Source organism: Solanum verrucosum, unplaced genomic scaffold (genome assembly GCF_900185275.1).
Source record: "Solanum verrucosum unplaced genomic scaffold, falcon-dt-bn FXZP01000255.1, whole genome shotgun sequence".
Taxonomy (NCBI): Eukaryota; Viridiplantae; Streptophyta; class Magnoliopsida; order Solanales; family Solanaceae; genus Solanum; species Solanum verrucosum.
The window spans coordinates 1,308,688-1,336,665 of record NW_026020006.1 but is presented as its reverse complement, the minus strand read 5'-3'; the positions used below and the strand labels follow the sequence as shown (position 1 = coordinate 1,336,665).

Sequence of the window (27,978 nt, the reverse complement as noted above, 5' to 3'; positions counted from 1 at the left end):
TCTATATCATAGAAAATAACACTAAAATTCTCAACAACTTATTGCAATTCTGATTTCAACTATTACATAGGGGAATTCTTGATAACGTCAACTATTGCTCAAGCAAAAACATACAATTCCAAGCCATTATACACCAATCAAGCTGTACTAACAGCTTCTGTTTGAGCCGATTCGCCTGCTTCCCAGAAAGATGTTGGCTTTCCAGTCACCTTTTGCTCCTTCAGATCAATGTCGAAAGTTTCTACACCTGAATGTGGTTTATGAAGAAGACTTAAAGTCGATATATAATTAGTCAATACCAGAGCAAATTTATTTTAATATAATAATTAATCATTTAATTGAGAATATAATAGGTAAAAAAAAAAATTAATTAGAATACTTACAACTTTAACAACCAATGGCCAACTTTAGTGGAAGAGAAGTTTCCATAAAATTAGGAATATTTATTTTAATATAAGAATATAGGCAACACGGCAAATATGGCAATAATAAATTCAATTCAAATACGGAAGTGATAACAAAAGGTTGAATTTGGTAATTTATTATTTATTATATGTGTCATCCCAAGTATAGTAGGAGAAGGATAAAATTAATATCCCAAAGTATAATAATAATAATAATAATAATAATAATAATAATAGGAGAAGGATAACATTATTTTTCACTATTATATAACAACCACCAACGATGAAGTCAAATATATTAATCAAATCAAATTTGGCGTTTTACCATGCCTCAAGTTGTTGATAACATATCTCCCAATATTCCCACTCCTGAAGTTAAAATTGGCGTTTTTTGGTGCAATTTTTTTGTCTTCCCTCCTTGGTTTGCATATTTGTCCTTGGCAAATTTTGTGATTATTCCTCACAATTTTAGTAAAAATTTTCTCTTTTTCGCCATGCCAATTATATTCGCAGTTCAATGCGCAATATTCTCTATCGTTATTCCATGTAACCTCTACACTCCCTATCGATTAATTGGTCGAATATGGATATTTATTATTGACTTCATTCCCGCGTTAATTCTTTCAACATGGCATCATTTTTTGGTGGTCAAGCATGGAGGTCTTTCTTTAGAAGAAATTTACGTTTCCAAGTTTGGTCCTCTATGTCTAGTGCTTGCAATCACCGGGTTATTTTATCTCTTTGTCTATTACATGCACTTAGCATATGATATTGGTGCACTAGATGTTATACTGGGATATGCAATGCAGGCTCTTTGTTTTTTGACGTGTGGACCATTGGTCGCTAGAATCTTGGCGTTGAGCTTATGTTTGTATTTAAGTATCTTTAGATACATGATATATACTGCTCCTGATGTGTTACCTCATCCTCAAAGGCCAGAATCGCAACAATCACCTTGTTAATTAGATTACAATGTTATTACTTTTGAATTTATGTAATTTATTACTCCTATTTTTCATGCTTAGCTTAATATATTTGGTCATTTTTATAAGTTGATTTGTGCACTTCATGCTCTAAGATTTTAAGTCAAGGTCACAACAATAAATTGTTGACTAAATAAGTGACTTATATGTTGGGATAAATACAGGAATCTCACTCGTGAATCGTGATCACTAATTAATTTCCTCCTAATTAACTTTTTATATTATGATTAATTTAAATATATTACTGTAATTAACATATAAAACAAGTTATTTTTTCTTTTTTGAAATTGTGTTTTCAATTACCTAACTCTTTCACCGCATATAAAGTCTTTTTTTCGTCCACGATGCTCTACTTTTGCTATTTTAGGTTGATTCTTGTTGTATTTTAACCTGAAACATGTCTAATCACATATATTAGTTTATCATATCAATAATGCTCAAAACACGTGAATATACCTGAGTTGATTCTCGAAATTTAAGCTAAAACATGGTTAAAATACGACACTTGAGTGTATAATACGTCAAAGATCAGTGACTGACTCTGTTTGAACTCAAATTTTGTGGGTTCATAGGTGTTGACTTATTAAATGATGATCATTATTTTCTAAAGGCGGAAGTCACTTTTTTGGAGTTGTGTCACGAAATAGGAATTCTTTTTGGAGTTATGTGTCACGAAACAGGAATTCATGAGTTTCTCGCTTTTTCATGTGTATCTATAAATTTTTCAAAATGTGTGTCCAATTATGTTTGAGCTCAAACTTTGTGGGTCCCCTGGTGACAATAAGCAAACATTGTCGTGGAAATCAACGGACAGTGTCGTTTTAGAAAAGAAACAATAGTTTCCAATTCCCCTGAGCTTAGGGTCTTATCAAATGATACTCATTGTTTTTGTAAAGGGCGGAAGTCACTCTCTTTAGGGTTTATGTGTCACAAAGTAGGATTTTAGGATCCAGAATATGTATGACCGACTCTGTTTGAGCTCGAATTCTATGTGTCCGTTGGTGATAACCTATTAAATGATACACATTATTTTCAAACGACCAACACCGCTTTTCTTGGAGTTTTTTTTTTTTCACGAAACAAGAATATCTCGATTTCAGTTTAATTAGTTTATTGATTCCAAGTTCCACACTTGTATTTGTTCGTATTAGACAACTATGTACTCATAACTTCTACGTTCTAGGAGGGTTTCCATTATATATAGTTTTTGGTTTGCTTCTGTTTCTATCTTTTCCTATTGTTAGTGTTATATGTTGTTTAATCCTACCCTTGTAGGCATTACTTGTCGTCCTGGGTACGGATTAACTTACCTACTGGTTATAGTAGGTGTCATCATGACTGGAGAAGTTGGATCATAACAAGTTGATCATAATTTTATTATTACTAAAATTGAGCCTTCGAATTTGAGGGCCTAAGGTGTATGCCTCGTTTTTAAAAGGCATTGAGCCGCCCTGCATCAATGTACTCGCCATCTATATCATAGAAAATAACGCTAAAATTCTCAACAACTTATTGCAATTCTGATTTCAACTATTACATGGGGGAATTCTTGATAAAGTCATATATTGCTCAAGCCTTAACATACACTTCCAAGCCATTATACACCATCAAGCTGTACTAACAGCTTCTGTTTGAGCCGATTCGCCTGCTTCCCAGAAAGATGTTGGCTTTCCAGTCTTCGACACAGTCTTGAGAACAGCGTCTGGTTGAACATTGCCCTTCACAGTCACCTTTTGCTCCTTCAGATCAATGTCGAAAGTTTCTACACCTAAATATGGTTTATGAAGAAGACATAAGTCGATTTATTAGTCAATACCAGAGCAAATTTGTTAGGTCGCAGAAAGATGATGAGCACACTCGAAGAATGTTCTTGGTCAGGTCTTAAACTTCTACTCATGGAATAGACTAGCAACAACCATTTCACAGTTTACCCAAAGATGGTTGAACCAACCAAAGCTTAGCAGCTGTGATAGCAGAACACAATAGAAGCGTCCATAAAATCGGAACAACAATCTTCACTCTCAAATTTCATTATATATGGTGGTGTTTTGACTGGCACATGACTATAAGAGCATGCCATTAAGAATAAAATAAGAAGCTCAAAGTCGAAAGTATGTAAATACAGAAAAGTATCATTCTTTTTGGAACAGCATGAGAAGAAAGAATGCCATATAAAATGAAACCGAGGAAGTAATATATTCTATTTGTAACAAGGAATTATGAGAAAGGCAATCCTGTAAAGTTAAATGTTGTAAATCACTAGGACTCTAAGTAAAATTGTTTACCTTCCATTTTCCCCAAAACCCTTTTCACAGCACCAACACAGCCTTCGCATGACATGCCAACCTTGAGAACAACAGTCTGCTAGGCAAGGGGTAAAAGTATCGGTGTTAGATTGACAGTTGCAGAGATGTAGAGTTATGATAACATAAATCATAAGCAAAATAGCACACTCATCACTTAGGCTGTTAGGCAGCACATCATGAAGCTGTTGCCAGATTAACATACTTACATTTTAAGGTTTCAACGGAGTCACAACACTCACAAGAACTGTTCCTCCCCCCAAACCAAACGCCAGATCAAAAAACAAAGAATTCATTCATTCAAATTCAATCAATTAATTCATATTTCGTTTCTCTGAAAAACTCTTATTATAAAAGCACTCTTCTGAATCAGTAAATTCAGTTCTGTTATGATACTACTGAAAGATCTCCCTCATGGATGCAAATAGACACAGGGGAGTTCTCTTTCTATTCTAGATCAACAATGATATTTAGCCACTCAAGGGATGACTTGGACCAACTCTTAAACCAGAAAAATTCAAAAAAAGGAGAACGTAGATCTTTAGATATCTAATCTGAAATAAATATTCACCAAAAACAGAAGGTAATGTATTAAACTAGCTCATTAATGAGGAAAATACTCAAACTAGCTAATGAATTCTTGAATTTAGCTAATCAAAACTCATGGATCTGCTTTCCTAGTAAAACCACTCATAGTTGTAAACATACACATTCATCCATCATCAAACATTTATAGCTCAAAATCATGTAAAGTTTCATTTTTTCCCCGTTAAGCAAAACAAATGTTCCGAGCCCATATCTTTTCCGCTAAAACAAGAATTACCCAGATCAAAATCCCTACTAAACAGGCAAATCTAATCAAGCCCTTCAACAAAGTACTTCAAATTATCATCAAAACCAAGATTCTACTGTTGAACATAGTTTCTTTACATATGGAAGAGGAAAACCAGAAGCCTAAACATCGCAACAAAAGGAAAAAAGCTCATAATCAATCAACCAATTTATAAGGAAAATGATCAAACTATCATTACATCTGAAAAGGAATAATTAAACAATTCAATAAATTACTGAAACGATCAATACACTCGTTAACGGACCAGTTGTTCTAGCTCACACCAGGCACAGCAGTAAACAAACAAACTCATCCATCATCAAACAGTCGGAGCTCAAAAATCATGTAAAGCTTCAATTTTTTCCAATTAAAAGAAAAAATTATTCCAAGCTCACATCTTTTAAGGTAAAACAACAACAACCCAGATCAAAATTCCTATTAAACAAGCAAATCTTATCAAACACTTCAACAAATTACCATCAAAAACAAGACTTGAATGTTGAACTTAGCTTCTTTACATATCAAAGACAACAAGAAGTCAACAACATACCCAATATAATCCCACAAGTGAGGTCCGCAGAGGGTAGGACACAAACCATATCCCTACCTTGGGAGGCGGAGAGGTTGTTTCCGATAGACCAGCACCCCGCACCCCACCCAACCCCTCACCCCCCATTCAATCAATCAATCAATCAATCAATGAGCTACACCTGAATCTCAAACTAATTAGGGATTTTCTATCCATTAACAAATTCATTCAAACCCCTTTTACATTCAGCTAAAACAAAAACAACCCAAATTAAAATTCCCACTAACAATGCAAAATCCATCAACCCCTTCATAGAATCAATTCAAAATCATGTTTTGAAAAATACCCAATTCATATCACATATCAAAGATTCAAAATTTCATAAAAAGGAAAGGAAAGTAAATTCAAAGTACCTGAGACATGATTAGGTTGATTTGAGAAGAAACTTGTGAGGTTTTTCAAGAAGAAAAATGGTGCTATACAAAGTTAGAGAGAAAAAAATTGACCTTTGATTTTCTGTGATTTGAGAGGTGTGAAAGGCAGCTAATTTATACAAAGAGAAAAGGAGAAAAAAAATAGATTCTTTCTATATTGTGTGTGCGTTTTTTGTTTTTATATCCGGAAAGGTCTCTGTTCAAATTATCATATATTTACTTTTTCTAATTTTATTATTATTTATTATTTATTATTTATTAAAACATAATCAACTATCAATCATTCGATTTTTCCAGGGGCGGAGCCAGCATGGGCTAGGGGTTTATCCAAACAATGGAACTCCTTTTGATGGAAAATTACACTATTTATACATAGTTAAATTATTTTTTAGTTATAAATAATAGTTGATGAACTTTCTTAGGCTAATTCGTTTATTTTAAACCTCTTTAAGAAAAATCGTACTTATACTTTTATATTTTCCTTCCTAAATATGATTCATTGTTCATAATTGAGTTGCGTTTTGATAAATAAATAAATTTTGTCAAGAAAGATAAAGACTATTTTTTTGTATTTTTGTAAAGTAAAAACATAATTTTCTTACCTTATATTTTTTAGATCAGATTTTAAAGCAGTACAATCATCCAATTATTATTTAATTTTCTATGGTAGTACATGTAGTACTTCATGCAGTACAAGGTCGTGAATATATATAAAATAAAATATATAAATAATAAATAAGAATATTCTTATTCTCCATTTTATTAGGGAGTTGAAAGAAACTTTTTTTGGACCATAAATTTATCATTATTTCACATATTTTGGAATCTTTAACAACTTGTTACATATTGTATTGTGAATATTATAGTTTTTTGATTGATATAGAAAGTAAAAAATCTTTTTTATTATATTATTAAATTCATTCTTATGTAACGATAAAAAGTTTCATTTTAGAATGGATCTTGTGTTATTTATTATCTAATAGCTCTACATTCATATACCATACTTCTCTGGTAAGTTTTATATTTCACATTGTTGGTGTTTGACTTTATGAAATATAAAAAATGATACTTATAATTTATCCAAATATTTTATGTATTTATCAAAATAATATAATATAATTAGAGGTGTATAATTTAGGATTTTAAAAGGATGAGTACACTTTATGAAACGGTGAATTTAAGATATAAATTTAATTAATTTAACATTTAGGATTTTATCACTAATTCGTCAAACTATTAAAATTATAGGTCTAAATAATTTTTCCATGTCTAAGGTATTGAGATTGATTGTATGATATATTATCAAGCACAACTAATTTTATCATACATACTTAGTTTAATTATAAATAAATAAAATCTAATGTGACAAACGTGAAAATTTTGAAAAAATTAAAGCAAAAAAAGTTAATTAATTATAACACCAAAAATGCTATCAATAACTATTTATAGGTGTTACCCATGTTTAGGAAATAAAAAAGATATAAGATTTAAATTTCAAACCTCACTTGGGGAGGTACCACCTCATCATCGTCGCATTATATGATACTTTAAGCATGTTCACACATTTATATTTATCTCGAGAAGGAAGCATGAGTTTACATGAGCCCAGAAAATTCCCTAGATATGTCATATTAATTAATGAATAGTTAAGATATTGATAATAATTTGGTGAATAAGTAATTAATATTGAGTATAAAATCGAAAATCAATAATTATCTTATCTTAATAGATTAAAAGTGACGAGCAAAAAAGTAAAAATATATTTTTGAAATAATAAACAAATAAAGTAAACAAAAAAAGTAATAAATAAATGTAAAAAGAAATAAAACAGAAAACAAAGGAATGAAACGCATCATTCATAAATCGCATGAGACAAATGCGTTTTCTTCCTTTCATGTTTTCAACACTCTCTTTTAGGTACCTAAGATTTATTTTTTTATTTTTAAATAAAGGAATAATAATTTTAGGCATCATTTTTCTAAAAAATATATATTAAATAAATTATGAGTTAGGACATAGGTGTATCTAAGATTTCAAGAGGATGAGTATACTATTATGAAAAAAAGTAGATCGAAGGTATAAATTGTCTTATTTGATCTTTAGGTTTTTATTAAAGAACCCGTTAAACTTTTAAAACTATATTAATTAAAACTCCAAAAATGTTATCAATAACCATTTATAGAGGTTTTGCCCAAATTTAGAAAGAAAAAAATACTCCCTCCATCCCATTTTATGTCATTCTTTTCTATAAATAGTTGACCACAATATTTGTCATTTTATAACATTAAATAAGGGTAGAAGGGTAAAGTTACATCATTTCTTAATGCAAGTACAAAGTAAAAAGGTGACATATAAAATGGGACGGAGGGAGTATAAGATTAAAATTTCTGACCTCATTTACAAAGATGCACTCAACCATTATCGCATTATATGATATTTTGAGCGTGGATTCACACATCTATATTTAAATATTTTAAAACAAATATGACACTATTATATACTCCCTCCGTCCCTTTTTAGTTGTCCACTTTAGAAATGGCACACAGATTAAGGCAACAATGATTAGTACAGTGAAGTTACAATTTTACCCTTATGACAACTTTTCACTTCAAAATTACAACCACTTATTTGAATTCAAGTGAAATAAATTGGAGGGAAACAACATACACTTTTACAATTTTCAAGAAGTGTAAATAAGGGTATAATAGGAAAAAATTTGTTGTCCTTTCTTGATTTGTCAAAATGGACAACTAAATAGGGACAACTAAAAAAGGAAATATGGACAAGTAAATAGGGACGGAGGGAGTATGATCTAGGGAGAGGAGCATGAGTTCACGTGATCCTGAGGAACTCCATAAATACACCCCTGAATACAATACAATATAATGTTATATATTATAAAACGATATATAACATCCACCCTAATAAGGTGTAAAAACTCGTTATTTTGTTTATACAATATAATTTTTCGACGAAAAGGATTCCTCAACTGAAATAAGGCACTAATATACGCCAGAAGTCTATCTTATAATATATGGTCTTCCATAATTTAGATAATTTGTTAGTACGTACTTACTATTTTGATATGTTTATATATCATATTGTATAAAACATTTCCTAGCATGTATAATGAAGCTATAGATATATACCGTGGTGAAATGATAAATACAAAGTATTTTATTCTCGGCTAAAAAAATTAACTTTAATTTGTAGTATGAAATTACATTTGTTACTAAGGTGGAATTCCTTTGAAACAAATTCGAATATTATTGAATTTCAATGCGAATATAAGATACTAGATGAAAAACAAAAAGAAAGGTACGTAAAGCTTCAATACAACAAAAATAATTTTTTTACCGACATTAGTTAATTATCATTAGATTCAATGTTGCTATAGACTTTAGCAACATTTATAAAAAGTGCTAAAATATAATTGTCAGTAGTAATTGCCACTAAAAATATATATTTAACGGCAATTAAGCTATTGTCGCTAAAAATCGAATGTAGTGCCTATTGAAAAGGAGCAACTTCAGTTATTGCGTCGGAAGTTATCATATGACTAAAATTCATATATATATAATTGAAGTTCGATTATTTTTATCCGACTTCATTTATTCTTTCTTGGATTTTAATCATACATGCATAAAATTCAAATAAGAAATGATTGAAGTTTAATCATCTGAACTTGAAATATTTATAACGGCACACACTGTTTCCAAAGTTAAGTTTTGTTAGACATAATTTCAAACATGTATATCTAAGATTGGACATAAACAAAAAAAAATTGAAAAATGAATACACATTAAATGACGATATCAAAACAAACTTCCCATAAAATTGAAAAGTGTGCCTTTGTATCTATTCTATACTTTTGAGACGACCCGAACCTTCGAATTTCGGGTCATATTCATTTCCTTCTCCTCTTCCAATTCCCAAATTCCATTTTCAACCTCTCTCAAAAAAACCCTAATTTCCCTGCAATTTCAGATCTCCGATCAATGGCGAAACAATTCAACGTTCCTCCAGTGATATTCCCCTCCGACGGAAATCCCGGTGTACAGCAACGCCGTCCTCCGGCTAATCCACCGACGGCTCCTTTTCAGCCGCCGAGATCTTCAAACCCTGGAATACCTTTCATGTCATTCGACATTGGATCAGCAGCTGCATCAACTTCATTTTCCACTCCCCAGTTCGCCTCCGCTACCATCGGTGGCGGCGGTGGATCAATTGGATTTGAAGATGAACCGCCGCTATTAGAGGAGCTTGGGATTAATACAAAGCAAATTTACCAGAAGACTCTTTCAATTCTCAACCCATTTCGAATCAAACCAGATCTTCACGAAGATGGTGACCTTTCTGGACCGTTCATATTTCTAATGGCGTTTGGGTTGTTTCAATTGCTAGCTGGAAAGATCCATTTTGGGATAATATTGGGATGGGTTGTAATGGCTTCGATGTTTCTATATGTAGTGTTTAATATGCTCGCTGGTCGAAATGGGAACTTGAATTTGTATAGATGTGTCAGCTTGATTGGTTATTGTATGTTGCCCATTGTGATATTATCGGCGCTATCACTGTTTTTGCCTGGTGGATTGGTGATCAAGGTGTTGACCGGAGTTTTTGTTGTATGGTCAACACGGGTTTGCACGAGGCTTCTGGTTGAGCTGGCTTCGTATGGAGATGAGCATCGCGGGCTAATTGCGTATGCTTGTTTCTTAATTTACATGCTTTTCTCTTTGCTAGTGGTATTTTGATATCTGCAGAAAGGAATTAAACTGAAAAAGTTGGCATTTTGCAGCCTGCAATTTGATTTGTGATTCAATTTTTTGTCTTAGCTACTGAGAAGAGTGTAGAAAACTGAATTATGCAGTGTTAATTTTACGGTATCTAGTTAATTTCTTCTGGTTTGGTTGTTATCTGTTGAAAGATTTGAATTTTAAGAGGTTATAAACCTTTCGTGAATGAAGATGGTTATCATGTTGTGCAAAAAGTTTTAGGTTTTCGAATTTGTATGGTTATCGTGTTTGTGCAAAAAGATTAGGAAGGAATTTTGTGGTGCTGTTGTTGACATGTCTTGATGTTATACTCCATTTTGCTTTGTGTGAAGATAGCAAAAGGTGTGATCTTTTTGTGATGCATATTGTCACGAAAACCAGGGGGGAAGGTGTCTATTATGGTTGCATACCTTTCTATAAGGATATAGAAAATAGGGTGATAGATGTTCTTGCCACTCCTTGTTCTCCTGTTTATGATGCATATTGTTAGAGAAGGTAGACTGTCTCATGTTCAGAAGGTATGGTAAAGTGGAAGTGAGTCCGCGAATATCTATACTGATGAAACATATGAGACTTCTACTAAAGCAGAGACGACGGAGCTTTATTTTGAATCTGCAATCCTCTACTGTTAAAGATTTCTAGTGTCTTGTTGTATCAACTAGAAGTAACTTCTTAGTTTAGATATGGATCTAAGTATTTGGATATGTTATGGAGATTGAACTGGTCTAAAATCAACTTGTGTTGATGATTGTGCTAATCACTTCGCGTGTAGTTTATCTCAGTTATTTGTTTTTCTCAGTTATGAGATGAAGACTTCGATAAAGCAAAGTTTGCTGTTAGTTAATATTCAAAAGAATGTATCAGCTTTTCTGAGCAGGTCAAGGGGGCTACATTGAAAATCTGTTGTTCTTATCATAATTAAGTTCCTGATTTCAGTTGTGAGTTGTGTCTTTGTGCACTGAACTGCCCTTTTTTCCTATTCAAAAATGCTAAATTTTGCTCTCCGTTACACTTTTAGTACATTCATTTATACCCTGGTTGTTAGCAAATCGTTTTATGTTTGGCCTCAGTCTTACAATTATAGCATAAAATGGATGGACTTCTATGTTGCTTGAAAGTTGAAACTCTCCAAAAAAAGTTGTGATTAATATCAGATCCGACATGCACATATCAACATGTTTGAAGAGTCGTAGCAACATAGGTAGACCCCACATATCCAAATTCTTCAAGAAAAAAGTACAAATTTACCCTTCAACTTTTGACATAGTTGCGTAAGGGGGGAAATGAGTTTTTTCCTTAACCATCGAATAATATTAGACCAAAAGTTTAAGAAAGAGTACTAAGTTGCTCAATTTCAAATAGTATTGGAACAAATTTGATCCAATAAATTCTCTATCTCTGAGGTTTTTTGTTCTTCGATTATCGATTGGTAGCTTAGCTGGAGCTGCACTATTGGCTCCAGTAATCAATCCTTGGTGGCCTGGATTTCCAGCAAACTTCACTAAACAAGCATTTGATGAGCAGTTACTTAGAGACCAATGGGCTTATAGAGTTATACATTATGCCCCATGGCTTGTGTATTGGTGGAACACACAACAATATTTTCATGGATTTAGTGTTATAAGTGGGGAATTCAAATTGTCTCAACAAGATCTTCAAATTGATACATCACTTGATGAGATGCAACTTCAAGAGGTGCATAAATCATACCTATTATTCTTTTTGTTACTCCCTACATTTCAATTTTGTTTGTCTGGTTTTGACTTGACACGGTATTTACGAAAATAAAGCAGACTTTTGAGTCCATATAGAATGTACCAAAAGACGTGGTCTTAAATCCTGAGGATAGGTTTGTTAAATGCTCGACATGTCATGATCGATCATATATTAGTTTATCCTGGTTTAATTTCTTTGGTAGTTTAAAGTACAATCACCCCTCCAAACACAAAATTAGAGAAGGACTAAATATGGAGACTTCTCTGTCATTTGGATCGGAGAATTTATGGAGGATATCGGGTTTTAAATTTTCCATCTCTTGCTTTTAACTTTGGGCGGACTTCTATGGTTGGATGATTTTACCAAAATGTCCCTTTTTAGGCTCTCATTTAGATTTTGTCCTATTTTAAAAGACGCAAATATAGTCCTTAGAAACTTACCCTTCCTTATAACAAAATTATACTCGGATCGATCTATTATTTTCTCATATATTTCTCAACCTTATAGACAAAATATAAGGCTAGTGTCTAACGTTTGTAATAATGTATAATTTTTTTGAAAGTCGTCTAATATTTTCTCATAAGATTTTCAGTACGTTCAATTTGATGTTTTTTTTTTTTTCATTTGTTTCATGACAATACGTAAATGCAGGCATATGTTATACAACAAGGGGAGTTTGAATCACTCCATAGAGACCTAATTATTGGTTTTGGTAAAGTCGAATTCGATCCCATGGATCTAAAGAACTTGTTCCCTAACAACGAAGACTCTGTACATTTATGGCATGGCGTTGAAGATGGAATTGTGTCTGTTAAATTACAACGCTTCATTGCGCAAAATCTTCCATGGATAAATTATCATGAACTACAAAATGTTGGACATATTTTTCCTTATGGTGATCATAGTGTAAAAGATGTTATATGGAAGTCCCTTTTGGCTGGAAAAAAATTAACTTTGAGTAAAATTGTTTAGTCAAGTCTTAGTTTTTTAATTTGGATGTTTAAATACTTCTTTTTTAATATTAAGTTTGAATAAAGATCAAGAGTTTAAGTAATACATTCCGTCAGTGTAAATATCGAGTCATTTTTCATCTGGTGCAGAAGGTAACATATTTTCTTTTTTCTTCTTGTTTTGTTATGATTTACTTTATGAACTGATCGATGGTCTATCGAAAATAATCGATCTGTAATTCATAAAATAGGGGTACAACTACGTGTACGTACATATTACTTGTGGAATTTCAATGGGTATATAATTGTTGTTGACGACTTGTTGTAGCAGGTAACATATCATATTTTTTCAAGATTTCAAATCTTATATTCTTATGAAGTTATATCTGTAGATATTATTTGAATAACTTCATGGTGTAAATTACCTGAATTATATTTTATTAATTCAATGATGCCAAAGTTGTTGTTTTTTAAAATTATGAATTTATATTTAATTTTTTAAAATATTACTTTAGTATTTTATTTTATTTTTTACATATATCTAATTTCAATATAAAAAAATATTAGATTCAGATATCCGTCACCTAAAAATTGCATCCAAAACACATGTTACTCGTCAACAACATCTACATCCAATAATTAACTTATAATACGATGAAAAAATAGCTTATTTCACCTAATCGCATATTAACTTACTAAAATTATAAATCTTATGAAAATTAATCATAAGTTATTGAATGTAAAATACAAATACAAATAAAAGATATATCACTAGTAGTACCAAGTGGTATAAAAAATTTTATTTCTTGTTTGCCATATTCATCTGTCTATATATATCACCTGAATTATTAAATCTTCATTCTTTTTCTTTTCTTTTCTTTTCTTTTTTTGGTTACTTAATTTTTAGTTGGTACACTTCTAGAATTATGTCAATAAACTTCATTTCTCAAATTGATTTTAGAGTTAATTAGGATTGAATTAAGGATTTGAAGTTTATTGTTTCCTGCATCGACCTTGATCAAGTAATTAATATGATAATAATAATTGAATATATATATATATATATATATATATATATATATATATATATATATATATATATTCAAATACTTATAATATTTAGCAACTATATATGTACTGTAGACTCGTTACGAATATAAAAAGAAAATATTGGTCTATTACCATTACAAATACGAAAAGAAATTGTATGTAACCTCATTATGAATATGAAAAGAAAATATTGATCCATTAATTGAGTCGAGGGTCTATCAATTAAAAATGACTTCTCGATGTGAGATGTGCATTCACGCGCGTCACATTTTTTCAGACCTCACTTACAGTAATATATTGGATATGTTACATTGTTGTTGTACCATTAGAAATATTTGTAAACTAAAGTCTTCGCGCTGCAAATTATTTGGTACACGCGCATGTTATTTGGGAGGTAATACGTATCCAATAAAATTATCGAAGTGTGTATAAATTGACTCGAACACTACTTTTTTCTTATATATAAATGATGAAAAAGAAAAAAATAGCCATAACGTAGGATTATTAATTATTCTATCACAAATTATTGTCGTTGCCAATTATTTCTGTGTGTATAATTACTCATCATTTCCAAAAAAAAATAAAAAATACATATATATATATATATATATATATATATATAAGCTAAGAGACAAGAGCAACTTGACAATGAAATGAAACTTATAACTTATAATACTTTTCATACATTCGAGATTCATATTATATAAATTTTACTTTTGGAATTCATATTATATAAATTTTACTTTCGGAATTTATATTTATATAAATTTTACTTTCGAAATTCATATTATATAATATTACTTTCGGAATTCATATTAATTAAATTTTAATTAATGTTTTAAATTTATATTTTCATCAACATCATAATGACATGATGAGTAAAATTATCACTTATAATACTTTTTATACATTTTCTAAATATTTTAAATTTTTCTTGAACAGCGGGTAATCAGTCCTCCTGAGAAGAACTCTTTTCAAAGAAGATTTAAATCTTTTTTATAAAAATGAAGTAACAAAAAAATAATTTTACATAAAATAGAAGGAAAGAAATATTTTATTTACACTAGCATTAATAAAGTTGAAGGGTACCTATATCAAAGATAGCAACAAATGTATATTTAATTATAACGTTTGATACCATCAATGACCTGTCACATCTTCATACTATTGAAGAAATGACTTAAGATAAGAAAGAAGTAGAGGTCGTGTATTAGGATAAAAGGATAGTAATCTTAGTACTATTCGTATTCTTATAGTTTTTGTCATTAATTAATTGTGTTTTCAATTATATCTCACACTATTTTGATGTTTTGTTATTATACTCCTTTTTTTAGACTTTGAACTACTTTTCTTATTAATGACTATGTTTTTTTCTTTTACATGAATTTAATACACTTGAGTCGTAAGATCTGTGTATACACTACCATCCTAATCAAACAACACTTAGTAAGATTTCACTGGATATATTGATACCATCAAGGACGTGGTGAGATTAATAATCCTAATAAAGAACACTCTTCGTTTTAATAAATGTTACGCGATATAAATTTAAATTAATTATATATCCCGCAGGGTGGTTGGGGGGCATGGACGGACTCCTTTTACGTACTCCCACAGTCCCACTTACCAACTGTATCATATAATAAAATAAAAACACTGGGCTCCCAAAACTTTATTATTATTATATATCGACAAACACATTTGAGTTACTAGCTATTTTATGTTATTATTTCAAAAACTTTGCTATTATTATATAACTAGTTATTATAACAACAAATTCTAAGTTGTACTAGTACTTGTTCGTGTTCGTGTTTGTGATCGTGATGAAGAGAGTTGTACTATTGGCTTTACCGGTTGTACTTTTATCGTTAATTTATCGAGCTATTGTCCCCCCTCCTCCAAGAAGTTGTAGTACTGCTGGTGTTCCATCACAAACACCAAAAATCAAGCTAAGAGATGGAAGAAATTTGGTGTACAAAGAATATGGTGTGCCAAAAAATATTGCTAAGTATAATGTTATATATGTTCATAGCTTTGGTGGTAGCAAATTTGAAGCTTCACTTATAATTCCGGTATGTATAAAAACTTATATATATTGAATTATTTCGAGTGTTTGATATGATAGAAGTCATTCACGATTAAAAAGAAGAAGAAAGAGAAACTACATAATTACATAAACATAAACATACCTATATCATATTTACTACTAGAATCTCTCTATAGTTTATTTCACTAATTAATAATTTCATATGTCAGATACACTTAGATACATGTTTTTGGCTATCAAATACACTGAAATAAGGGAGAGAGGTGAGCGAGATTTGTCTATCTATCCCAGATACATGTGAATCACACCAGATCTGGATTACCAGATACGTGAGCGAGAATGAGAGTGACAAGTGAAATGAGAAAGAAGTGAGGGAGATTTGTTTATGTATTCCAGATACAAGTGAATCTACTTGGCTACAGGGATTTTAATGATAAGTTTTTGCTAGTCTCATAGAGTCTTCAAGACACAATTTCTTTTCCTCTCATACCAAAAATACCCTGAATTTTTTACATTTTTTCAAGGCTTGATTGAAGATTTTAAAAAAAAAATTAGACTAATGTTTTTTTTTTTTTTTTTGGTCATAGCAAGCAATTGAAGAACTAGGGGTATATTTTGTATCATTTGATAGACCAGGTTATGGTAAAAGTGATCCTCATCCAAAAAGAAGTTTTAAAAGTTTAGCTCTTGATATTGAAGAAGTTGCTGATCAATTGGAACTTGGAAATAAATTCTATGTTATTGGATTTGCAATGGGTGCACACTTCGTTTGGGGTTGCCTTAAGTACATACCTCATAGGTAACATCAAATTTTACTATTACTAATATGTCATTTTCTTGTTATATTTGTTTTTTTCGATGTTCAATATTTATTGTGGGATTTGATTAGTATGGATCTTGTGTTGAAAGGTTTACTTTGAGAGATGAAGTGCATGAATATTGTATCGGCTAGCCATTTTTCATATCAATTTTTGAAAAGTAGACGGTGTTTAAAAATTCATTAGGAAATAGCCACTTTTAATGTGGAAACATGATGATAGTTTATTTATGGATTTCGAACTTAAGTAGGTGAAAAAAATCAGAATATATCTATTATGAATTTCGAACTTCAAGAAGTGAAACTTCATAACCATGCCTTGAAATTCATTTAGGATATTGTGATGAGAGTTTCGCCTTTTTAAATTCAAATTCATAATAATTTCTTGAATTTAAAAAAAATTGGCTATTTTTTAATGATTTTTTGAATTTATAGTTATTTTTCAATTACAAGTAAGGAAAATGGCTATTTTTTTAATTTTGGTCACTTAGGTGAAATTACAAGTAAGTCTCTTGGTAAACTCTGATAAATTTGATAACTAATTAACATGTTATCACATATTAAATTTCAATGATAGCGTAAAATAACCTTTATATCAGTGTATAGTGTATACAACTTAAATCACATTTGTTATTATTTTGCTACTTCACAACATCATTGTTTCTTCTGATTAATCTTATAGAGTTTAAGTTCTATACACATATCGACGTAAGAAATATTTACATTTTTTTTTTGGTATACATATATAGATTAGCAGGAGCTGCATTATTAGCACCAGCAATTAATTATTGGTGGCCAGGATTTCCATCAAATTTAACTAAAGAAGCTTATGATAAACAATTAATTAGAGATCAATGGGTTTATAAAGTTGCATATTATGCCCCATGGCTTATGTATTGGTGGAATACACAACAATATTTTCCTGGATTTAGTGTTATTACTGGGGAATTTAAATTGTCTCAAAAAGATCTCAAAATTGCCTATTCACTTGATGAGATGCAACTTCAGCAGGTACATAATTCTTTCCTTTTAATTTATTTATTTATCACCGTCTTTTGTTGTTCAGACTCATTATAAATATCATCGGGTGCATGTAAGGTCCTTTGAAAGTTATGTTTTTTTTTTAAGGATCTGACACAGGAGTTCCAAGAGCAATGTAGCTTTTCGTTGAGTTAATTATTTCTCAAATGATCACGTTGTTTTTTGTCATTATATAAAATCTTCCAACTTAACTAACCCTACCCTCCCAGAAAAAAAATTTAATGGAAAAATCAACTTTCTATCGAAAACTGGAAAGATGACGAGGCATGACAGGTCTCCTATCACACTAGACTATAGATTTTCTTGAATGGTCATCCAACTTACAATATTTACAAAAAAGAAAACTTTGTGGCTCGATACACTATTTACTCGATAAAATTCAACTACTAAAAAATAAGAATTTTCTACAGACATTGATTTGTCAGTAATATCTACTCGATCAATTAGGGTTCGGGGTGCACTCCTTCTCATCACACACTATATAAATTGTAATGTTTCGTACATCAAAATGTTTTTATTTTTTTTTGGTAGTAAATATAAGAATTTGTAAATTATTTGATACTCTTTTAATTATATGCAGGCATATGTTACACAACAAGGAGAATTTGAGTCACTCCATAGAGACCTAATTATTGGTTTTGGTAAACCTGAATTTGATCCAATGGATATGAAAAATCCATTTTATAATAATGATGGCAATATACATTTATGGCATGGAGTTGAAGATGGAATTGTGTCTGTTAAATTACAAAACTATATTGCAAAAAAAAATCCATGGATAAATTATCATGAATTACAAGATGCTGGACACTTGTTTCCTTGTGGTGATGATAGTATAAAATATGATATATGGAAGGCACTATTGAATCATGAGAAAAAATAATTGATTGTAATTAGAGGATCTTTGGATTGTTTTTATGATTTTAATAATAATAATAATGTGACAATGTATTTTCTTAAGATTGTCTACTTATTTTTTTCTTTGTTATTTTGGGTTTGATACTTATTTTGGGATTTGATTAATTTAGTTTAGTAGCGAGATGTCCCACGCTAATTTTTGGGCTCCTTAAACTCTTTTCAATTCAGTGAAAGGTTGAGTAGTCAAGTAATTGAAGCTATTATGATTATCGGATTGTTATTGGTTTCAACTTTTAGACATGTTTGATATACTAGTCGGGAATTCGGGACTCGTTAGATCATTTCAACACAAATTCCACTGGCGAGTCGTGTGGTCATGTGATGATTGAATTTTATTTTATTTTTTATTAGAGTTTTGGGCTCGAACTTTAGGAATGCAAAATGGGTCATTCATAAGAATGCTTCTATTTTGAGGTGAGGTGATCTTTAACTTTTGTCATTCAACGCTTTAAGTAATAAATTTGCCGTCAAAATGCCCCTAATATTAAAAAATCACAACGCAAGCAAAATTTGCAAGGCAAAAAATAAATTGCTAGGTCAGGTTAGGCCCTATAAGACATAAATTTAATTTCAAAACATTATACTTTAAAAAGTTCATACAATAATTTGTGTCTTTGCAAATTTATTTTTTTACCTAAGGCTTAACTTGTGTTCCTCTTGGAACGTTACTTTAATAATATAAACTTCTTAAAAGCTACTCCCTTCATTTTAAAAAAACAACCTCCTTTCTTTTTTAGTCTGTTTAAAAAAACGATCTCTTTATTTTTTTTGGTAACATTTTAATTTAAGCTTTCCACGTGATATGTTTAAGGCCACAAGATTAAATGACAATTTTGTATATTTGACATAACTTTAATTTAGGATCACAAAATTTAAAAGTCTTCTTTATTTTCTTAAATTTCGTGTCAAGTTAAATTAAGTCATTCTTTTTGTGAAACGGAGGGAATATTATTTTGACAGAAATAACGCTCACTAGACACCAATCACATCATACATAAATATCATGGTATGATTGCTCTAAAGAATAGACAAAAAAAGAGATAAAAATCATTTTGGGACCAACAAAGATTCCATTTTTACATACAAAAAGACAAAATCATGTATTAAAGTAAGATAATAAATCTTACTTTATGATATTTAGTTAACATTCATAAAAAAAGCATCTAATAATTTATAAGTTCATTGATCTATAATGTTTGAAGGTCAATCTATCTTATTTAACAGAAAGATAAATATGAATTTGATTAATACATATTTTTATTGTTGAATTAAAAATATTATCTCTATGAGCTAATAGAAACTGTGAGCAGGACACTGCATGTTTTAAGAATATTTAATTTTCATAAATTACGCAGAAAATTTATATATAATATATTTAAAGAGGCACATAAAGATGATAATGAGAAGATACAATCTATTATTATAGGTTAAACTATATAAAATAATAATACAATGAATTTATTTTACAACTTGTATTCATAAAAAATAGGTGAGACGATTAGTTTTCGAATTTTCCTAGGAAAGGAACTAGAAAATTAACCACAAATTAAATCACTTTTGCATAGGTCACAAGTTGAAATGAATTTCACAGCATATACACTTTTTATATATATATAAAAAAAACGAATAACGATTGAGGATGACTAATAGATCCTTTATTTGGACAATATTTTATCGAAGTTGGAGAAATTAAAATAAATAAATATTTAAAGCTGAAGATGAAAAAGAGTACTAATGATTTGAAATTGGAGTGGCAAACTCTAGAAGCGCCGGATCTGTTTCAAATACAGACATGTCTAGTTCGCCCAACATGATTATGGCTTCAATGCCACCTCCACTTTGATTATCCATTAGATGGAACCACCTATTGAAGGGACCCGTCGCCAAGCTCACTCTAGTTGGCTTCCCCCAACCAAAGTCTGTTTTATAAAGGGGGAACGCATTCAAACTAAGACAAAAATAATAATCAAGCATGTCATTGTTGAATGGCGATCTCCCTTTTTCAATTGAATCAACTACTTCTGAGATAAATGCATTTTCTATTGCCCTCGCTTTGTCTTGATCAAGTTTTTCTTTCTCATTCCTCAATTCACTTACTAGTCTTGGACAATTTACGTCTCTTTCATTAGTTGTTTCCACAGAAAAGCCTGATACAATATTACCCGATGCATCTTGTGATAGAGGTGGGTTGTGCCTTTCGCGCATATATGAAACTTGAAACAAAGAAGATTGTTTAAATGAACCGAAATTCCTTGTTCTTGCAGCTAGAGCGCATTTGTAAATTAGCGTGCTCACAACTTCAGTGCGAGTTGGATTCTGAACTCCTGAATCAAACGAAAATTTGGCTTTGAGAGCATTTACTTTAGCGGCGGGGAAAACAAACCTTTTCCCTAAATATTTCGTAGGTTCTTCAGGCTTGATATTTGAAACTACATAAGGATCATTAGATTGGGGGTAAATAGATTCTCCTACAAAATGAGGAGATGGCATTACACTTTTGTCACGACTCAAAATCCCCCAATTATAAAAGAAATTGCTAATAGTGCACGCATCCCCAATCTTGTGTGATAAGCATCCACCAACCGCTATTCCACCACAATCGAAATAGCTAACTTGAGCTACCGCTAGATTTCCTTCATTCGGATGGTTCCAAGGTAGTTGTTGTGGAAAAGCTACATTTTCAGCATCAGTATAAGGGTGTTTAAGAATTTCGGACATGGGACAATGGACACGAACGTTGGAGACTTCAACTCCCACATCGTTACAATCAACAATACAATCATCCTTTATCTTTCCTGCGTAAGGATAATAGTATGAAAGCGCTTTGGAAAGCGAGTTCTCAAGTAGTTGAGACACATGACTAGGTTCATCAGACGACTTGTCACCGTCCTTTTTGGGGTAGAAGAATGCAAAAGGAATGGACATATCAAAAACTTGATCAAGGAAGGAAAGTTTGTGAGATCTAAGAGGAAGAGGAGTTTGAATAGAGGGTTTGATGATTTTTTTGGAAATCAAAGAAACAAGTGATGATGTTGCCATTGTGCTTTCAACTTCTTAAATCTTAACCAACAACACCATTTAGAGTATCTTCCCATTTATATATATAAAATATTACTGAATTTAATTTATGTACACTAACAATATTAAAAATATTTATTATTATTGTATATATATATATCAAGAATTCATAAATTTAAAAATTCAAATTTCATATTGATCGATGTTTCCATGAAATTAGTATATTTGCTATGGAAAATCTTATTTCAAAAGAAAAGACAAAAAATTACAGGTTAGCTCTGGTCTAGAGCATTTGTCTGTTCCCATTGGAGCATTTATTTGTTTTCTTACCGGTATTATTATTATTATTACATTAGTATTATATGATGCTTTCATTTTTTATTATTTTTTTTATTTTTTTTTTATTTTTTTTTATGCTTGTACTGATAGCATATTTCTTTAATATATTTATTATAGTTGTTTACTCTTGCATTTTCTTCACCATTATTTGAAAAATAATTTTTTCATCCGAGGGTTATTGAAAACAATCTCTTACTCCACAAAAATGGGATGAAGTCTACATACACCTCATCCATCTCAGACTCTATTTGTGGAGTAATGGAGTTATATTGAGTATATTATTGTTGTAGGTTAACTCTGATTTGAACTGAATGTTGTTAGCAATTTTTTCTTTTCTAACAATAGATGATGCATATGCTCCATTACTCAAATATTAAGAAAGGGGGGGGGGGGGGGGGGGGGAGAGAGGACAACACGGTGCACAAAACATCCAACACTAGCAACGTTCATAGAATGATCACATTTCATTTAATAACTACTTTCACGATTCGAAAAGGGAGGGAATACCATTTAAAAAATAGACTATGCAAGCCTATGAGGACTATAATTGCCTAAAAAGATGTAAGCATGCAATGTCTTTACATACATAACTAAGTATTTTAAGAAAGTGGACATAATTTTTTTATAATTATATGGTGTCCAAAAGTTATTGACTTGACTATTTTGAAGTCGCACCCATAAAGGTATACAACTACTACTTCAAACTACAAAAAAAAAAAACAAAACATGAGGCTACATTAATGTTTAGCCACTTCATAATCAAATTTAGATACGACGTAGGACTAAAGTTAAAAAATTGGGAATGAATCGAGTCTAACTTTAGACCTAAAGATTGAAACTATATTTTAAATTTTGAACTTTAAAGCCGAGTCTGAAGTTAGGCTTAATTAGGGTCCAACAACTTACTTTAAACTTGTTGGACTAAAATTTAAAAACTAGCCAATTCTTTAGACCCAAATATTGAAGTTCAAATTTCCCTTCATTGAAAAAACTAAATAGATTTTAGATAGTAACACAAAATCTATCTATATTTCATCTATTAACCTTGAAAATACGTAATTTTGAATTTTGACCTCCACCCAACTCCCCTCCCCCCCCCCCCCCCCCCACACACACACCTTGTTCCATGGTATCAACAGAGCCACCTTTGGCGAAAGGTGTTTCGGTGCACGATCTTCATCAAAAAATTATGTGGTGTAAAAAGGCTAATTAAATGTTATCTATTGTGAGGGTATATTTAATTTTACACACCCTTAAAGTAACCGAGAAGAAAATTTGTCAGAGCCACTATTCCATGGGCTAACCTTCAAGGTTCGGGAAAACGAGAAAAGAAATTCAAGATCACTCATTTGTAAGGGTTATTCTTGTAAATCGTCCCTTAAATTGGTTATTATGTGCAAATTCTTCCTCAAAAGGCCCAAAAAGATCAAAGTCACGTGCGATGTAACCCGTAGGCCCACTAAGATCACGTGACCACGACAGCTCCTTTGGTTCTTGACTTTCTTCCACTTGTTTGCCACTGCCACAGTTTTAACAAAAACCTCTTTTTCTGTATTGGAATTTATTCAGAGATTCATAAAAGAGAAGCTTTCTTTGAGGAATAGCTGAAAAGTTCATTCTTTGATTCAAAGTTCAGATTTTTAATCATTTTTGTAAGTTTTCTTTAATTTCTCTCTGTTTTATTGCTGATTGTTTTGGTGATTTATTTGTGGATTTGCATGATTTAGTTGATCTATGGTTGTGGGGTTGTTTATTTTTGTTGATTTTGTTAATGGGTGTTTGGTTCTTGGATCAAATTTGCTTTTTTGTGTGCTTTTAATTTTTTTGGTTATGGCTCTTTTGTTAGTGTTGTTTGTTGTGGTAGTCTAACTGCTAGAGACAGATCTGGGATTTATATGAATGTGTAAACAAATAATGGTAGTCTAGTGACCTCGACGAAGTAGGGTAAGGTCTGTGTACACCCTATGGAGACCCCACTTGTGGGATTACATTGGGTATGTTGTTGTTGTTGTTGTGTAAAGAATAATGCTACATTGGCCGCCGGCTTATGAGTACGAGTTGTCCTTCATCAGTGGTTGTGAATGACTGATTTTTGCAATTTCGACCTTGGTTTCGTAGGAGCAAGTTAGAAAGATTGAGAAATAGAACCATTTGATTTCATTCGTTTTCAATTGCCATGTGATGATCATCTTAGGGTTACCTTTTTGTAGTTGTGGGGGAAAAAAGTAGGATTTGGAGATAGTAGTAGTGTTTGGACATGAAATCACCGTTAAAGTTTGTTTTTTTGAGTGAAACTTCAAGTATAAAGTTGACGTAATGAGTCAATTTAATAAAGGAGCACTTATTTGAAATAATCTCCAAATATGTGAAATACCATCAATGGCGAAACGGGTTAGAGTCCTACATTTGTTGTGAAGATAAAGGTTTTAGTCTCTTTTTACGGTCTTGAACAATTAAGATTGAGTTAGGTCCGAGGTCTATTGTTGTTAACATGCTATGGGCCTATGACTAATCCTTGGTATTGGGTCACCCATTGTTGGACCCCATGATGCACTATCCATGCTCAAGATGTCCAACTTTGGGCGTGCGAGGCTTGTTATAGTCTAATATTGGTTGTGAGGGTATCTTTAAATGGTCTTGGATAGCCCTCACATCTTGAACTAATTTTTGGAGTTGAGTCAGGTCCAAAATCTTTTTTCTTTACTGCTCCTAGAATGTCAGGCCTCATAAATTGAACCTACTCACTTGAAATATGTGACTTCTCAAAAAGAAGACGATATGTTGGGTCAAATGGTTTGGCTTTGGACTTCCATAATGGAGGTTTCAAGTTCGAAATCCCTTTCCTGCGACAGCAAGGGGGTCAGCCTTTTGGGTTGAGCTTGTCGCATGGGGCTTGCCTAGTGTTGTTTATCTCTCCTGTGTGGTTTGTAAGCTATTGCACAGGAGCGGGGTTTACCCTGTGCGCACCTAAAGTGTAGTGGTGCAGGTTCCTTGTCATAAAAAAAAGCGTGTTGTACAGAAACAATCACTGTATATGAGAAGTGTGCCAAATGCCAAAGTCAAGTGGCTATTGAACTGGTCTGTTTGAAGTGCTAGTTGTAAATTCAAGGTAATTTTATAATAAAGTGGTAGATAAAGCCGGGAGCGAAGTGGGATGGGTTAAGGGGATGCTGATCTAGGATGTTTTGAAGGCAGATAGTACTATTTTACTTTATAAATATGACCCTCAGGCTCAGCACAGTCTTCATTCTAAAGATTGACAATACTCTTACTGTTATCATTCTCAAAACTAGTACCCTTTTTTCCACCTTGATTCGTTTGAAGATGTCGATACAAATCGTTTGGTTCTGTTGGGTTCTGACCACTTAGTACTATGCTATTATCATCTCCATCGGTTCAGTATTTTAGAAACCAAACTCAAACGTCATCTTGCAGCCCAAACTTGTGAAAACTATGTGTTTGGGGATTTACCACTGGCATTCTGTGCATGACATATACCAGGGATATATGGTTACTAATGACATTCAAGAGTCTTGCTGGTTCATGACTACTAATACATACGTAATCGACAGAATTTGGGGAATGGAATGGCATAAAAAGAATGTTGTGCACCCTCTGCTATTTCTTTTTTTTTTATAAGATAAGTGGTATTAATAACAGCATCAAGAAGATGCAAGACTTACAAGATATGGCATTTGCACAAAAAAAATCTCTAGCTAACTATATAAACTATCTAAGCCAGAACTAATGAGTTAGTAAAATCCTGAAGTTGTTCTGCATTAACATCAGGATACAAGTTGGACCAACTAAACAAATCTCTGCTATTCTTATGCTGTCTCTGCGTGATTTTGAAAACTATCGATTAGATGTGACCTAGTAAAGGAGTTTGAGAACCATCCTTAAGACTTTTTGTTCATCTGCATCCACACAACACATGCTTCTTTGTATTTTGTGGAAAGATTTTCCTTTACATTATAGTTTAATAATGTTGACAGATTAATTTAACTTAATAGATCAAATAACCCTATGTAGGTGGAGGTATGTCGACGGTAAACATTCCATCGGGTTCTTTGCTCAAAGTTGCACCGTCAATTAGATCATCTGCCTTTACCAAGTCCCAAGTCTCTTTAGGTTCCGTAAAGAGTATTTCTAAAGTGTTTGGCTTGAAGTCGTCGTCCTCCTTCAAAGTCTCCGCAATGGCAACATACAAGGTGAAGCTGATTAGCCCTGACGGTAAAGAGAATGAAATTGAAGTCGCGGATGATGAATACATCCTCGATAAAGCAGAGGAAGCTGGAGTGGAGCTGCCTTACTCATGCAGGGCTGGGTCTTGCTGTACCTGTGCTGGCCAGTTGGTTTCTGGAACAGTTGACCAATCTGAAGGAGCATTTCTCGACGATGATCAAATGGAGAAGGGTTATTTGCTGACTTGTATTTCATACCCGAGATCCGACCTTGTTATTCACACTCACAAGGAAGAAGACGTTGTTTAATAATGTTCGAGTTCATTTCTCTTCGTGGGACCTTGAAGATCAAGGGCGATACAAATCTTGTGCCGTGGACGCGGATAAGTAATAAATTAAGATGGTGATATTTGTGTCTTGTTTATGGCATAACTTTGTTGCAATTTGTTCAAGTATTTGGCAAACACCATATTGCTCACTAATGTCCATTTGAAAACTATTGAATTTGGGGGTGATTTTTCCTGTATTAGAAGTTTGGCTTATCTATGTCCTTGCCGTTATAGTTTTGGCTCAAAATTTCCCTTAGTCACTGACGCCGGTGGGCAAAGTTAGACCTTTTTGCAAAGTGCTAAGTTCAAGTTTGAGTATTATCTTCGACTATCAATTAAGATTGTGCAAAATCAAAACGTAATCGATAAGTCAATCGCAAAATTAACTTATTGGCTTATTGATATTGCATTATTGGATTAATGGTTGGTGAATGGATTAAACTTTATAGTTAACAGTTTATCAGTGCAGGGGTGTATTACTCAATTTTTTTATTGGGTAAATCATTAACCTGTTAAAAATTATCGTAATTATATTTTTACCGTAAGTATATTTTTATTAAAGAAATGGTTATGTGCATGCACCTGCCAAAATTTAGACTTTGATGTTTCTCACAATAATTTACAATTACAAAATTAGAACTAAAGTAGATCTCATATTTTTAGCTCAAGTAGAGCTAAAAAAATATATTCTAGATTAATATATTAATGAGTGAAAGTGAAAGAGGGAAGCATGCAATGACTGAATCAATACATCATCCTTTAATTACTAATATGATATCAAACCAAGCAATAACTTATTGGTAGGCTAGCATATTAGTATATTATAAAGTCGATATTCAATAAGCCAAATCATCAAGCATAATTATCTGCTTGATCCGTCCAATCAGTAACCCTACTATTAATATCTGAAATATTGGTGAATAAGAAATTTTTTAATCTGAAGCAAACTCTCTACCTCTGAGGTAGGGATAAGTGTACATACGCTCTATCCTCCTTAGCTTTCATTTTGACACTCTTTTACGAGGTAGTAATAAAATTTACGTATATTCTATCCTCTTCAAACTCAACTTGTGAGATTACATTGAAAATGTTATTGTTTTGTTATTCAACTTTTAACAAACAAACGAAAAAAAAAATTGGTGACTAAAATGGAGTTGCTTTAATTTGCATAACTTAACAACCAAAACCAAGTCACATCCAACATTGTTAATAATATAATCTTTCACCTACTAAGAAACTAAGCATCTTTCATAAGAAAACAACTAAATACCAAGGAGCATAACAAGCCAAAACCAAATATTCATAAAAT

At 31.7% G+C, this 27,978-nt stretch overlaps 7 protein-coding genes across 8 annotated transcripts in view; 4 read left to right on the top strand and 3 right to left on the bottom strand.

Annotated features, from left to right (window-relative positions):
- Positions 1-6: 6 nt before the first annotated feature.
- Positions 7-27,812, bottom strand: LOC125819545 (copper transport protein ATX1-like). 2 transcript variants are annotated; one of them, XR_007442462.1, is made up of 4 exons: positions 5,465-5,600; positions 3,673-3,748; positions 2,892-3,155; positions 7-34 (listed from the first exon to the last, which is right to left on the bottom strand). XR_007442462.1 is itself a non-coding variant. In XM_049498989.1 (4 exons), the coding sequence occupies exons 2-4, from the start codon at positions 5,471-5,473 to the stop codon at positions 2,995-2,997; spliced, it is 246 nt and encodes an 81-aa protein (XP_049354946.1). In that variant the 5' UTR covers positions 5,474-5,516; positions 27,799-27,812; the 3' UTR covers positions 2,891-2,994. The 2 variants fall into 2 exon arrangements, 1 of the variants encoding a protein (XP_049354946.1); XM_049498989.1 differs by lacking the exon at positions 7-34 and adding an exon at positions 27,799-27,812 and having other exon boundaries at positions 2,891-3,155; positions 5,465-5,516.
- On the top strand, positions 9,439-10,469 carry LOC125819532 (uncharacterized). The gene has a single exon (XM_049498973.1). The coding sequence runs from the start codon at positions 9,484-9,486 to the stop codon at positions 10,237-10,239; it is 756 nt and encodes a 251-aa protein (XP_049354930.1). The 5' UTR covers positions 9,439-9,483; the 3' UTR covers positions 10,240-10,469.
- Positions 11,067-12,948, top strand: LOC125819442 (uncharacterized). Its single transcript, XM_049498873.1, has 3 exons — positions 11,067-11,137; positions 11,694-11,955; positions 12,628-12,948. The coding sequence occupies exons 1-3, from the start codon at positions 11,067-11,069 to the stop codon at positions 12,946-12,948; spliced, it is 654 nt and encodes a 217-aa protein (XP_049354830.1).
- Positions 15,793-18,775, top strand: LOC125819528 (uncharacterized). Its single transcript, XM_049498969.1, has 4 exons — positions 15,793-16,048; positions 16,611-16,822; positions 17,590-17,851; positions 18,462-18,775. The coding sequence occupies exons 1-4, from the start codon at positions 15,800-15,802 to the stop codon at positions 18,762-18,764; spliced, it is 1,026 nt and encodes a 341-aa protein (XP_049354926.1). The 5' UTR covers positions 15,793-15,799; the 3' UTR covers positions 18,765-18,775.
- LOC125819524 (cysteine desulfurase 1, chloroplastic) overlaps positions 16,153-27,978 on the bottom strand; it is a 276,125-nt gene continuing 264,299 nt past the window's right edge. Inside the window, exon 11 of the mRNA XM_049498963.1 lies at positions 16,153-16,165. The gene's annotated coding sequence lies outside the window, so the exon portion shown is untranslated. The remainder of the gene's footprint in view (positions 16,166-27,978) is intronic.
- On the bottom strand, positions 20,531-21,838 carry LOC125819441 (acyltransferase Pun1-like). The gene has a single exon (XM_049498872.1). The coding sequence runs from the start codon at positions 21,836-21,838 to the stop codon at positions 20,531-20,533; it is 1,308 nt and encodes a 435-aa protein (XP_049354829.1).
- Positions 23,689-26,886, top strand: LOC125819540 (ferredoxin, root R-B2-like). Its single transcript, XM_049498983.1, has 2 exons — positions 23,689-23,808; positions 26,189-26,886. The coding sequence occupies exon 2, from the start codon at positions 26,197-26,199 to the stop codon at positions 26,647-26,649; it is 453 nt and encodes a 150-aa protein (XP_049354940.1). The 5' UTR covers positions 23,689-23,808; positions 26,189-26,196; the 3' UTR covers positions 26,650-26,886.